General features: G+C 55.7%; 1 protein-coding gene across 1 annotated transcript; it reads left to right on the top strand.

Moving 5' to 3' along the window:
• On the top strand, positions 1-13838 carry WNT10A (Wnt family member 10A). Its single transcript, XM_010360259.2, has 4 exons — positions 1-743; positions 1797-2059; positions 9940-10319; positions 12702-13838. The coding sequence occupies exons 1-4, from the start codon at positions 631-633 to the stop codon at positions 13197-13199; spliced, it is 1254 nt and encodes a 417-aa protein (XP_010358561.1). The 5' UTR covers positions 1-630; the 3' UTR covers positions 13200-13838.
• Positions 13839-14375: the final 537 nt, after the last annotated feature.

Raw genomic sequence — 14375 nt, 5'->3', positions numbered from 1 at the left:
CCTCAGCAGGGACGCTCCCACCCCCAGTCCCCAGCGGACGCAGTGGCCTCGGGACTCGTACACGCCTCCACGCCCTGCCGCGTGACGTCACGTGGGGTAGAGCCCTGAGACACTAAATGGTGGGGTGGGGGGAGGAAAGGGAAAGCGGCAGAGCTCCCCGAGCCGGGACAGTCACTTACTCTCCAGGCAGTGGGGCCCGACACAGACAGCGCCGCCCCTGCCAGCCCGCCTCGCACGCCCTCGGAAGCGCAGGCTCCCGGCGCTGCGCTGGAGGGCTCCCTGGCACCCCAACCTCCCGTCCCCAGCCCGCTGCACCTCCAGGCCCCCCTTACCCTTGAGAGGCACCGGGAGTTGTCGCGGGGGGGCCTCGGGAAATTCCCCGGACCCCTGTGCCAGGAGGTGCCCGGTTCGCCCGCTCTTCACCCCCCGCCCCCCCCGAGGGCGGTGCCCGGGGGTGCTGCCCCATGGAGCGGGGAGGCGGGCGCCGTCTGCTCCGGGAGCCCTGACCCGAGTCGGAGTTGTGTGTCGCAGCCGCCCCGACCCCCCGCCGATCATGCGCCGGCGCCCCTGGCTCTCCAGTCCCACCGGGCTGTGAGCCCCCCACTCCCAGCCCGTCAGGGCCTGCGCGCCATGGGCAGCGCCCACCCTCGCCCCTGGCTGCGGCTCCGACCCCAGCCCCAGCCGCGGCCAGCGCTCTGGGTGCTCCTGTTCTTCCTACTGCTGCTGGCTGCTGCCATGCCCAGGTGAGCCCTCACCTCATGCTCCGCCCTCTTAGAGAGTTGAGACCCCCGGCCCCGCAGGGGCCTCTGATGCTCTTGCTGGGGTAGAGGACCCTGGAAGAAGGGAGGGACAGGGTCATAGGAAAGTGCTAGTGCCCAACCAAAGACAGTGAGCTCCCTCATAGGAGGGGGTTGGACTGGTGACAGGATATGGGCAGTCCAGGGAGACAAGGCAGTGCCCAGGAGCATGATGGCAACTAGGAGGGGAGGTGTGTGTGTGGGGGAGCAAGTGCCAGTCTGGAGTTCCTGCCCTGTTGGGGGAATGCACCCCCACCCCAGGAGTAAGCCCAAGCTGCCTCACTCCTTCCTGCAGCTCAGCCCCAGGTAGCGGCAGGGGTTGGAAGGCTGGAAGAGGGTAGCCCAGGTGGAATCAGTGAGAGACTGCAGCTGCAAGAGCTGTGTGTGTGTGTGTGTGTGTGTGTGTGTGTGTTTTCAATCGAGCCCAGGATCCCAGCAAACTCTGTTGGTAAACAGCAGTTTCTGTGTGTGCCCATGTGTGCATGTGAGAGCTCATGGGTCAATGTATGTTAAGATGAACACATGTGTAAATAGGAGTGTCTTTGTGTGTGTGTTTGTAACTACGATGAAGTGTGCATGTGTGTAAGTGTGCTGGGGTTGGGTTTGTGTGTCTACCACAATGTATGCAGAAGTGTGTCTGTGTGAATGTGACTGAAACATATCTGTGGGAGTGGGCTCCTGGGGAACCCTGTGTGTATGGGCATCTGTGCCTGGGGATGTGCATAGGAAATACTGTGGCCACAAGCATGGTGGATGTGTGTGCATTTGCACGTTTACCTGTGTGGGTATGCAGCTAGCTGAGTGAGTTGCATTGAGCAGGATGATTGTGAGGAGGTCAAGGAAAGAGGAATGTGGAGGAGTGTACTGATGGGCCCAACCTTCAGAAGCAGAGGTTGGAAGAGGGAGTGATTATGGCCTTTGGGACAGAGTGTGTGTTGTTAGATGGGGCTCTCCTGGTCCCCCCAAAACACGTACCCTCTCCACCCCACATGTCTGCAGGTCAGCACCCAATGACATTCTGGACCTCCGCCTCCCCCCGGAGCCTGTGCTCAATGCCAACACAGTGTGCCTAACATTGCCAGGCCTGAGCCGGCGGCAGATGGAGGTGTGTGTGCGTCACCCTGATGTGGCTGCCTCAGCCATACAGGGCATCCAGATCGCTATCCACGAATGCCAACACCAATTCAGGGACCAGCGCTGGAACTGCTCAAGCCTGGAGACTCGCAACAAGATCCCCTATGAAAGTCCCATCTTCAGCAGAGGTAGCTGCCCCTCACCCCAGCCTCTGCCCCTCACCCCTCATCCCTGCCACTGCCTGCCCCATCCAGCATCTCCACCTCAGAATCTATTCCCAGGCATTTCTAACCCACTGCCTCAAGCTGGCATCCTCCCATCCCCACATGCCCATCTGCTGGCTGTGCTGCTTTCCTTCCTCTTTCTGGTCTCAGGCCATGGGGGCAGAGAAATGGGGCAAATGTGTCTCCAGACTGGGCTGTTTAGGCTGAGAGTGGCAGTTTCCATGCCTGAGAACTAGACTCCTGGGTCATCCTACCCTATCACTGACACTGCATATCTCAAACCCAGGAAATATCTGTACTTGTCGCTTGCCTCTACTTACCCTCTACTTAGAAAACCACATTTAGGATGGGGAGCCCATGAGGAAGAACCCAGAATCAGCATGAGGAGGGGTTGAGGAATTTGTCCAATTGTGCAGGTGGAGGCAGCCTGGACAGGTAAAAAGTCTGCCCTACTGCAGAAGCTCCTCCCGGCGGGGGACACCACCAGCCTGTGTGTCATCCCTGCTGCCTCTGGAAAACCCTCTCTGAATCAGAGGTGCTGGGTGTGTGTGTGCCTGTGTGTAGTGGTTCCTGCCAGCAGGCCTGGTCGTCCTGTCAACTCCTCTTCCCCTCACAGCTCAGAGGAGCCGCAGCCCATTTCTTGTCCTCCCTCCCCGACTTCTGGGTGACCCACCCGGACAATACCGGAGTGGCTTGGGCTGGGGATGGCAGGAGGTTTTGTCACTCACTTCTGCCTCACACCCACCTCCTGGCCTGGTATCTCAGGCCTTTACTGAGATCTTTTGGGAAGGATGGGGGCCCTCTCTCTGGGATGGGCCTAGCTGGGTATCTATCTCCCCTCTCAGTGGCTTGTGTGGGACATTGTGGGCACCCCGTAGCCCTGGCTCCTTAGGTCTTGTCCAATTTTCAGTGGAGGTGGAGTAGGGGAGGTACACATACACCTTGTAGCCTTGGATCTTGAGGCTTCTTGGGGAGTCAGGCTGTACCTCAAATTCGGAAAACTCAGAAAGCCGAGGCCCTTCCCTTTTCATCAGGACCCCTGCTTGCATCCCCTGGGCCCCCAAGTCAGGGGCCACCCCAGCCTCCACCAGCCGAGCTCCACCCGCCCGCCCCGCCCCGCCCCCGCGCGCTCCCCCCTCCCTCCCCCGCGCGCCCCGGGCGCTGTTTCTACCCGGCCGAGCCCAGCCCGACGCGTGTGGCGGCATGCAGCCGCGAACTAATCCCCGCGGGCCGCGGCAGACGGCTCCGGGCCCCAGCCGCGTCGCTCTCAGAGGGCGCCCCCCGCCCTGCCCCGCGCTCCCGCCCCTTCCTGCCCCTCCAGCCGTCCAGTAGCGGCTGCCCGGGACCCCCGGGTCCTGCCCAGCTCGGGCCGCACTCTCCTCTTGTCCCGCCGCCCGCGCGCCGACACGAAGTGACTGGCCTCGGCACCATTCATGCCCCGGCTGGGCTGGGCGGGCGCTCTCCGCCGCCGCGCGCCCGTTCCTACCCTCTGGTTTCTAGGTCGCCCGTGCTCTCCGCAGCCGCGTTTCCCTCCGGGGCCCTCGGGTACCCCATGAGGACTCCGTAGTCCTGGCTTTGGTTTCTGCCCGCTGGGGACCCGGGTAGGCTCGGAGGTTCTAACTTCTGCCGCTTCGGGTGAGGCAAGGCAAGCTCTGCATCCCTCTCCTCGGCCTTGGTGTCCCCTCTGTCCTCCTGTTCCCTCTAGACCCAGTGAACCCAGGTGCCCTGAGAGGCTCGCTGGGTCAGGCCCGCGCGGCCTGCTGGAGGACCTTGGGGTCTTTGAAGCCTGGGGGAGAGTTCAGAGCGGCAGAACAGCGCAGGGCTGGCTGGGTGCCAGGCGCTCCCGGGTTCACCTGCAGTTTAATAAGCGCGAGGTGAGCTGGGGGGACGGGTGGAGGGAGGAGGTTAGGGCTGGAGAGGGACGACTTGCCGGGGCTAGCCAGGGCAGGGAGGCGCTCAGCATGGGGAGGGAGTGGGACAGTGGCTACCCGGCTCCAGCCGCAGTAGCGGGGCTGGCACTTTCCCTGGGCCTCAGGACACTGGCCTACCTCTGTGGTTTCCGCTCCCCAGCTCCCCATCAACGCCCCTCATTGCTACACCTCACACCTCATTTCTACCTCTTGCTTCTCAGAAGGGACTCTGGGCTTCTGGAAATAAATCTGCCAATCCTCTCCTCCACTGGCCACCACTGCACCCCTGACTCCACCTGCATGTTCATCCTCCTGGGGGGCAGTTATTTCTCAGTCCATCTTGGCCCATCTTCTGGAGGACTAGCTAAATTGGAATCCCATGAAGCCACCCACGGTGTCAACCAGCCCCTGGTCTACTTCCTTCCACCAGGAATCTCCTTTCTTTCCAAGTTACACATTGCCCATTGTGTGGGTCAGGTGACCTCCGTTTCCTCCAAGTGGAATGTCTGGGTGCTGATCCCTTTTCTGACCCATGTTATCAATGGGTTAGGATTCTCTTAAATGTGGATTCTGCCATGTTTAAACTTCAGACACTGCTTGGGTTGGGGTCCTGGGTCCCTTGGGCCTTCTTTAATGCTGTTACTATCATTGAATTGTCCTGACACCTTCCCTGCGATGAGCTGGGCTGGAGGGATGGAGTTTTGATAGAGGGAGGGGGAAGAGGGCTTGAGCATGTAAAGTGGACAAACCTGGGAAGGCGAGGCATGCAACAGGGCTTTGCCCAGCCAAGCAGAGGGGATGAAGGGGTGCTGGAGCCTAGGCCACGGGGGACAGGGACAGGGGCCTCCGGTAGGAATACAGAGGGTCAGAAAAAGCTACGGGAGGGCCCCAAGTCCATGCTGGCTGCTTCACCTAGTTCAGGAGCAGCAATGACCTTAGTGCCAATGGCACTGGTAGCCCCAGCTTTTCGTGCTAAGAATCTAGATAGCTGGTTCCTGGGCTGGGTACTGGGCAGAACATCTGGTAGAGGGGAGTGGATCATTGTGAGGAACAGAGAACCCCTTCACTCACTGTGGACACGAGGACAGGAGGGAAATTTGAGGAGGGGGCAGCTGGGAGCTGGGCTCAGCACTGGAGTGAGATGGGAGGAGAGGTCAGGGAGAGGTTTGATGGAGGGAAATGTAGTAGATTCACACAGCAGGCCCTGGGAGCTCCCACACAGTTTAGGTACTGTCTTCCCTAAGGCCCAGACCCATTTGGAATGGATGGAAAGAGGGCATGAGGCCCTAAAGCCATGCTCCCAGCCCAGGGGAAGCCAGCAGCATGGGTTTCCAGGCTCTGCTCTCCATGGCCCTGGCTCATTTTTCTCCCCACCTCCTTTTTACATTTATCCTCTTGGTTTTATGCCTAGGCCTCCAGGGATTGGGGTGGTGCTCAGATGGGGAAACCAAGGCATGGGCACTCATATCCCAGGATCACCTAAGGTTCTATTATTCTTTTTTTTTTTTTTTTTTTTTTTTTTGAGACAGAGTCTCGCTCTGCCGCCCAGGCTGGAGTGCAGTGGCCGGATCTCAGCTCACTGCAAGCTCCGCCTCCCGGGTTCACGCCATTCTCCTGCCTCAGCCTCCCGAGTAGCTGGGACTACAGGCGCCCGCCACCTCGCCCGGCTAGTTTTTTGTATTTTTTTTTTTAGTAGAGACGGGGTTTCACCGTGTTAGCCAGGATGGTCTCGATCTCCTGACCTCGTGATCCGCCCGTCTCGGCCTCCCAAAGTGCTGGGATTACAGGCTTGAGCCACCGCGCCCGGCCAGGTTCTATTATTCTAAAGATACCCAATTAATTAGCCAACATATACTAAGCACCTGCTGTGTGGGCACCGCTCTACAGCATTTTATCCGTGCTTTAGGACCCACAAACAATCCCCATATTGTAGGTCCTATCATTAGTATCATTTTACAAATGAAGCTAAGAGAAGCTGGGTAACTTGCCATTAGTCACACAGCTTGAAAGCGAGCCATACAGCTAGGAGTCAAATGCAGGCCAGCTGACTTTAAAGTTTGCACCCAATCCCCTTCTATACTATCTCCCAAGTTGCAAGGCCAACACGAAGTCCCACTGTGTACCTAGAGAGGTGAGCTGGTGCAATGGAAGAGCATGCCAAGAAATGAAACTGACATGCATACGTGAGTGCACACACACATGCACACACACACACCAAACACCTACTCCTGTTTTTGCATATGTGTAGCTCCATTCAGTGTCACGCCTAAGTGTTCCCACATGCACACTAGTCTCTCTCTCTGCCCAGGCACATGAGCAATGCGCAGATTATTTGCATGGAGAGAATGGAGACCAGACCTCTCCCCTTCCCTCCCTCTTTGACTTGAATGGGTAGGGCTCAAGCTTCTCTAACCCCTTCTAGTTTCCATTGGCTCCTGAATCCTCTCTCCTCCACCCTCCCCTGCCCTCCAAACCTCCTCCCCCAGCCCCTTCCCAGCCGTTGGCTGCTGTGGCCTGTAGCAGCAGCTGACTCCACTTAGATGCTGGCAGTCCCTGTCCCAGATCAAAGGCAGGGCGGCTAATTGTGTGTCTTAACGAGCCCCCCTCTCCCTGCTCCGGGCAGCCCAGCTGGCCATGGCCCCACCCGCTCCCCCTCCAGCTGGCCAGATGGCACAGTGCCTGTGTCTGCCCCAGACAGTTGGGGCCAGAACCGAAACTGGGGCCCTGAACAGGAGCTGGGGGCAGACTCAGTGGGCTGGACTTCTATGAGGCCTGGATACTTGCAGCAGTGGGTGGCCACACAGGCCCTACCTTGTCACCTCTGCACGTGGCTATGACAGCTGTCAGAGGCCACAGGGTGGTGTAGGGAAGGTGTCTTTAGCTGCACGGGGTAGGGGTGTTCTCTGCAGCGGTGGGGTACATTTCTCCAGATTTCCCCAGGCTTACCCTTAAATGTGACAGGGCCTAGAAGATGGTGGTCGGCCCTGCACACCTCCCTGGACCAACCTCATCCTCTTTCCTGGTGCCATGCACAGACAAGGTGATAGGAACTAGAAACTGAGCTACCTGGGTTTCTTTCTCAGCAGCAGGACTCCCATGGAGTCACATGTCCTACAATAGAAAGATGCCAGACCTGGGAGCTGGGAGAGCTGGGTCTGGATGCAGCTCCATAGCCCCTATGACCTGTGTTTTCTCCTTTTGCATAATGGTGTGTGTTTGGTAGTGGTGGCAGTGTCTGTGTGGAGGTGATTTCTGAGGTCTGGGCTGCCTCTGGAGGTCTGAATATTGCCATGTGTCCTAGGAGCAGGCTGATGACTCCCCAGCAATAAGAGAAGTGCTCGGAGTTCCACAGATAAAAGGCAAGGGATAAATGCAGGGTGTGCTTCCCAGGAGCTTGGTTCCATCGTCCTTCTCCTTAGGTTCCACTTCCCCAGGGCAGTTTCTACTCCTCTGCATCTCCTGCTAATTCCCAGTATCCCTATAGAATGTTCCAGCCCCATCCCCAACCCCTCTTCTCTGCTCATAGCTGAATTCCTTATGGAAAAATGTACTGAGATGCCATAAGCCAGAAAGAGAGAGAGACAGTCTGCTTCACAGGCATCTGGTGGTCCAAGTGACCTGTTCTAAAATGGGTCATGAGCTGCTGGGCTTTGTCCCTGATCAGGGTGAAAGAAAAAACAATGACCCAAAAAATGCAGCAGGATTGAGTGAGGTCAGATAGGAGAAAGAACTTCTCAGTAATAGCTAATGTTGGAGTAATACTTCCTCAATTAGTAAGGCACTATTCTAAGCACTTTAAATTTACCAATTCATTTAATTTTTGGAACAACAATGAGGCAGATAATAGCCCTATTTTACAGATAAGGAAACTGAGGCACAAGGAGGTTAAGTCACTTGGCCAAGGTCACATAGCTATTAGCAGCTAGTAAGTGGAAGAGCCAAGATTTGAAGCAAACTGGTTTCAGGAATCAGTTCTTAACTACTAAACAGCTTGTTCTATTTCTTTCTGTTTTTTGTTTTGTTTTTCTGTTTGTTTTTGTTTGTTTGTTTGTGTTTTTGGCAGGAAGGGGAGGACAGGGCTCTGTGATGCAGCAGGTGAGGATTAAGGTGGATTGGCCTAGGCCTCTGGCTTCTCTTGCTGCCTGCCCTCTCTCTGGTGTGCGGAGGCTGGTCGGAGACTTGTACCAGAACTTGTTCCTAGCTGGTCCATTCTCAGATGCAGAATAAGCAAAAGATAGCCTGCATGTCTGATAATGTGACCCTCCTTTGCAAGTAGGCCTCCCCCTGCCACAGGTCCAGGTGTTCCCAGAGAAAGGCTCAGGCTGGAGCACCAAGAAGGAAGGCATTGTGGACAAGCCAGTGGGCAGGCCGGCCCAACTGCAGCCCCCAAGAGTGGCTTGGTCAGGGAGAGTCTGTGCCTCCTGAACATCTAGTGGAAGGTATCTGCCTCAGCTTGCCCTTCCTTCTCCATGTTCAACACTGCTACATGCCAGACCCCATGCAGGACCCTGGGCTTCCCTCTAGCATCCCTCCAACAGCCTCTTCAGCTGACCTGGATGGATCACAGGCAAGGTGGCTGGGTAGTGCCTATTTCTGAGTGGCTTTCAGGGATGTCCTGTGGACAAGGAAGGGGAAGCTCTGGTGACCCATTTCTTTGCCTCTGGAGTCTGGTCATTAGGGAAGGTCCTATGCTGTGCCTAAGATGCGCATGCACCCATCAGGCTATCTTGGGGCAGGGAGCATTAGGAGCTGACCGTCTCTTTACTTACTTACCCTGCTGCCCATTGACATCTCCTAAAGCCTGGAATTTCATTATCGACAATTTATTCTTTTTTTTCCCCCAAATTGTGTACATCTTATTTTATGAAATATCATTTTATTTATTTATTTAAATAGGTTTTTGGGGAACAGGTTGTGTTTGGTTACATGAATAAGTTATTTAGTGGTGATTTCTGAGATTTTGGTGCACCCATCACCCGAGCAGTGTACACTGTACCTAATGTGTGGTCTTTGATCTCTCACCTCACACCCACCCTTTCCCTGAGTGCCCGAAGTCCATTGTGTCATTCTTATGCCTTTGCATCCTCATAGCTTAGTTTCCACTTATAAGTGAGAACATACGATATTTGGTTTTCCATTCCTGAGTTACTTCACTTAGAATAATAGTCTCAAATTCCATCCAGGTTGCTGTGAATGCCATTGTTTTGTTCCTTTTTATGGCTGAGGAGTATTCTGTGACATACGTACACCACAATTTCTTTATCCACTTGTTGGTTGATGGGCATTTGGGCTGGTACCATTTTTTTGCAATTACAAATTGTGCTGCTATAAACACGCGTGTGCAAGTATCTTTTTCATATAATGACTTCTTTTCCTCTGGGTAGATACCCAGTAGTGGGATTGCTGGATCAAATGGTAGTTCTACTTTTAGTTCTTTGAGGAATCTCCACACTGTTTTCCATAGTGGTTGTACTAGTTTACATTCCCACCAGCAACATCACTGGCAATGAATTCTTTAGGTTAAACATTGCCCTCATTCTGTGGGCTTATTTTAAAATTGCAGATACCACCGTGAAAGGTAATAGATTAAGTACCTGATTGTAAAAAGAATGTGTTTAGCAGATACTTTCTGCCCTACAGTAGAGATGTAGACACACAAATTCTGAGTTTACTAAAGGTGATGTTAAAGAACAGGAGAAGGGCCTACAAAAAGCAGAGGGCTATTGGGAAGCCTCCCTCCCACCCCACCAGGTTCTGTGTGCAGAAGAACTGGCTTCTGGTGTGATTTCTGCCCTTCTTTGACTCTGTGTCCTTGCGCCAGACTCTTCTACATACTGGGCTTCAGTTTCTCCTTGGGATGATGAGAAGGGTGGGCTGGAGAATGGGGTGTCGAGGCCCCTCCAGAGTCCATGTGTTCTGGGTCTTTAACCACAGGTTTCCGAGAGAGCGCTTTTGCCTACGCCATCGCGGCAGCTGGTGTTGTACACGCCGTGTCCAATGCGTGTGCCCTGGGCAAACTAAAGGCCTGTGGCTGCGATGCCTCCCGGCGAGGGGACGAGGAGGCCTTCCGTAGGAAGCTGCACCGCCTACAACTGGACGCACTGCAGCGTGGTAAGGGCCTGAGCCATGGGGTCCCGGAACACCCAGCCCTGCCCACAGCCAGCCCAGGCCTGCAGGACTCCTGGGAGTGGGGCGGCTGCAGCCCCGACATGGGCTTCGGGGAGCGCTTCTCTAAGGACTTTCTGGACTCCCGGGAGCCTCACAGAGACATCCACGCAAGAATGAGGCTTCACAACAACCGAGTTGGGAGACAGGTGAGAGCCCCACACCCGGGTCTGCTTCAAATCCCTTTGCCTAGGGCCTACCCCTTGCCCAGGCCTATCTCTCCTCTGAGGACCACATTGCTCCCACACGTCACACCTTGGCAATCTTCTCATTGACCCTGTCTAACTCATTCAACAAGCACGCACTGAGTATGCCCTGTGCACCAGGCACTGGACTAGGCCTGGGGATACAAGGCTGAAACAAGCCTGTTGCCCTGGATCAGCATACCACCTGCTGAGCAACCTGCTCCTCCTACTTCCTCGGGAGATCACCCAGGAGAAAGGACAGGGGTGCAGTCAGGACTGCAGGAGTCTAGGCCTGGCACTGCCATCTGACTCCTCCCCTATGGAGTGAGAAGGTTGAACTAGATCATCCCTAAGGTTCCCCACAATGCTAATGTTCCATGATCCAGTGATCTCTCCCAGCCTTTCTGTGCAGTCTAGAATGAGGGATTCCTGCAAAGTAAGGGGTGTAAGTGAAGTTCCTAGGGGCCACTGGGGAACTGTGTTATGGTGCCTTCCTCCTGTATCCTCTGTCCTCAAATGCTCCTACTACTTCAAAGGTCATTCATTAAAAATAAATACATACACACATACATAAAAAAGCAGAAGAAAGGAAAGGGGTAATAGGTTGCATTTATTGATTGCTTACTATGTGTTAGGCACTGTCTTGAGCACTTTCCTACATATTAATCTATTTAATCCTTACAACTACCTATGAGGTGGGCACTGTTATTAACCTTATGTTGAGATATGGAAACTGAGGCACGGATTGACCAAGAAGCTTACCCAAAATGATGCAACTAGTGAGAAGGTGGTCCAGGCAGGATTCATCCCCAGGAGGTTGACCTCTGAGCCTGTGCTCTTTTGTTCTACAGCATTGAATCTGCACTCTGATGCCCTGTTGGCTCTCATGGTAGCTCAGCACTGTCCTTTCCTGAACATTCCACCTCCATCATCCCTTCTCTTGACTGCCCAGCCTGTTGAGGCCTTTTTCCTGGCTTCCTCTCACTCTGGCTGGCACCTTCTCCATCTCACTTTCCTTTCTCTTGGCCTCTTAGCCCACGATGGGTCATCTTCCTGCACAAAGCCTCCAAGCTGATTCACCAATTCCCATCCTCACTTAGAGGTGGGGTAAACTGAGGCACACTTACCCTTGGGTCATGTCCAGCTCCCAACCGGCCTGCCTTGTACAGCTCTTTTCCCAAGCTTCACCGCCATCCCAGCCCATACCAACGGTGCCTCCTCCTCGTTAAACTGGTTAATTAATGGCTGCTGCCCGTGGGAAGCAGATGTTCTGGAGCTGTTGGCCTGGGGAGGCATTGGGCTGGTTCCCACGTGGTGCTGACAGCACAGGCTGCACATGCACGCTGAAAAGCCCTTTCAGACCTCGAGGGGAAGGCATCCTCTCTTATGGCCCTACTGCCCAAGTTTAAGGGGCTCTGGATCATTGCTGTCCCTGTCTCAGGGTGTGTTTTCGGAGTAGACTGAGGGAAAGGAGGGGATGTGGCCAACTTCTTATGGGGTTTCTGGTGAAAATGTCAAAGGGTTCTTAGTGAGGAGACTCTAGAGCAGGTTGTGAGCTGGGTTGGGGGTGGCTAGGTTTCATTCCCATAACCACCTCCCTTGGAGGCCTGAGGGCTTCTTCACTTTCACTGGGCTGTAGAGCCTGGCTCTCTCTGGTTCCTTTCTATATTCAGGTAGAGCTTTGGCCCCTGGTGGCGCTGACTTTTCCGAGGAGGAACCATGGGTCTCAGCATAGTGCAGAATGAGTCCCAGGCAGCATAATCGGGGGGCAGTCTCCCCAGCACTTGTCCCCCTCCTTTGGCTCTCTACAGAGAGATGTAGGGGGAGCAGGAGGGGGAAGCACTGAGAGGGGGACCAAGGCTTTCTCAAACTCACTGAACACCGACCCCCACCCCCCAACCCCAACACAAACACACACACACACACACACACACACACAACCTGGAGCGAGATACAGCAGGGCCAGCACCTTCCTGCTCCTGGCCCCAACCCCAGGGGTGGCAGGAGAGGGAATTTCCCTGCTGATTTGGGATCCCCCTTCAGGAAGCAAGAGCCTCCAGCCCCAAGGGCCCCCTGCAGCTGCTGGAAAGGCGGGCAGGAGAGGAGGGGAGCCGGAAGGTGGAAATTCCCCCGGGGCCTGGCCTGGTGGGAGGTGGGTAGGAGAGGCAGAGGCAGAAGAGCAGGTACAGAAGTTTTTCTGACTGCCTGGTCGTGGGACCCTCGCTCGGGGCCTCAGCGTTTGCCTCTGTATAATGGAAATGGGTTTCAGAAGGCCAGACTCAGAGCTGGGAGGAGGGCAGTGGGGCTGGGCGCCGATGTCACCCCTCACGGTGCCTCCCTCCGCAGGCAGTGATGGAGAACATGCGGCGAAAGTGCAAGTGCCACGGCACGTCAGGCAGCTGCCAGCTCAAGACGTGCTGGCAGGTGACGCCCGAGTTCCGCACCGTGGGGGCGCTGCTGCGCAGCCGCTTCCACCGCGCCACGCTCATCCGGCCGCACAACCGCAACGGCGGCCAGCTGGAGCCGGGCCCAGCGGGGGCACCCTCGCCGGCTCCCGGAGCTCCCGGGCCGCGCCGCCGGGCCAGCCCCGCCGACCTGGTCTACTTCGAAAAGTCACCCGACTTCTGCGAGCGCGAGCCGCGCCTGGACTCGGCGGGCACCGTGGGCCGCCTGTGCAACAAGAGCAGCGCGGGCTCGGATGGCTGCGGCAGCATGTGTTGCGGCCGCGGCCACAACATCCTGCGCCAGACGCGCAGCGAGCGCTGCCACTGCCGCTTCCACTGGTGCTGCTTCGTGGTCTGCGAAGAGTGCCGCATCACCGAGTGGGTCAGCGTCTGCAAGTGAGCGGCCCGGGGTCCCCTGGGCCCTGAACGAGGTCCCCTCCTGGAGCCTGGCCCTCTGAGGCTTACGGCCTTGGCAAGGCAGCATCGCCTTGGCTCTTGGGAGAGGAGATTGGACCACATGATCTTACAGGAACCTCGCAGCTCTGAGGTCTGTGATCGCCGGACAGTCCAGGCCTGTCTGAACCCCACCACTCACTTCTGTGGGCTCTAGGACTTACTGGGTTCTTCCTGCCTCCCCCAAGCCCAGACAGTTCAGTTGAGCTGGGGTTTGCCCCATACCCTAAAACAAGCGTCAGCCAGGCAACCTCTCAGTCTGTCTCCATCCTTTCACCCCTTCCCTGGAGATGGGAGGTGGGGAATGAATGGAAGCTGATGGGCAGAGAGAGGAGGATTAAAAAAAAGAAATAGACATAACTGAGCTGAAGTAATTCCATAAAGGGCCCAGACACCCTCCCCCACCATTCCCCTCATCATTCATTTAACAAATATTTATTTTGCACTCTCTTTGCGGCACTCTGGGGGGCGTGGGGGTGGCAATGTGAGGCACTGGGGCCACAGATGTGAGACACAGCACTTGTCCTCTTGGAGGTTACATTCTTGCTGAGGGGAGGCATGGGCAATAAACAAGTAAATAGACAAAGTCATTTCAGACAATGCTGTGTGCAGGCTGCTGGGCTGCTGGGTGTAGGGGGATTTGTGGGGAGTGGGGCTCCTCAGACAAAGCCACTGGTTTTTCAGGGAAGGCCTCTCTGAGTGGTGGTACCCATGCTGGGACCTGCACCATAAGCCATGCAAAGAGTATGGGTAAGGGCATTCCAGGCAGAGGCCATGTGAAGGAAGACAATGTGAGCTGAGAAAGATCTCTGCCTGCTGGAGGAACAGCAGAGGGGCCATTGTGATTGCAGTGAAGAAATCAAGGGACAGACTAGCAGGAGAAGTATTCAGAGGGTGGGCAAAAGTCACATCGTGTGTCTTTCTAAGCCAAGGTAAGGAGTTGGGATTTTATTAAAGAGGAATGGGAACCCTGAGATTCTTAAGCAGGGGAGTGTCATGGTCCAAGTCTCATGTGGATCGCTGATGGGGAACAGGCTGAAGGGGGATGAGGTGACAGCTGGTAAGCCAGTGAGGAATAACAACTATCTTCTAAATCAGAGATGAGGCTTGGACTGGTTGGAAG

This window comes from Rhinopithecus roxellana, chromosome 14, assembly GCF_007565055.1.
Source record: "Rhinopithecus roxellana isolate Shanxi Qingling chromosome 14, ASM756505v1, whole genome shotgun sequence".
In the NCBI taxonomy this organism is placed as follows: Eukaryota; Metazoa; Chordata; class Mammalia; order Primates; family Cercopithecidae; genus Rhinopithecus; species Rhinopithecus roxellana.
This window is presented reverse-complemented; position numbering and strand designations above follow the sequence as displayed.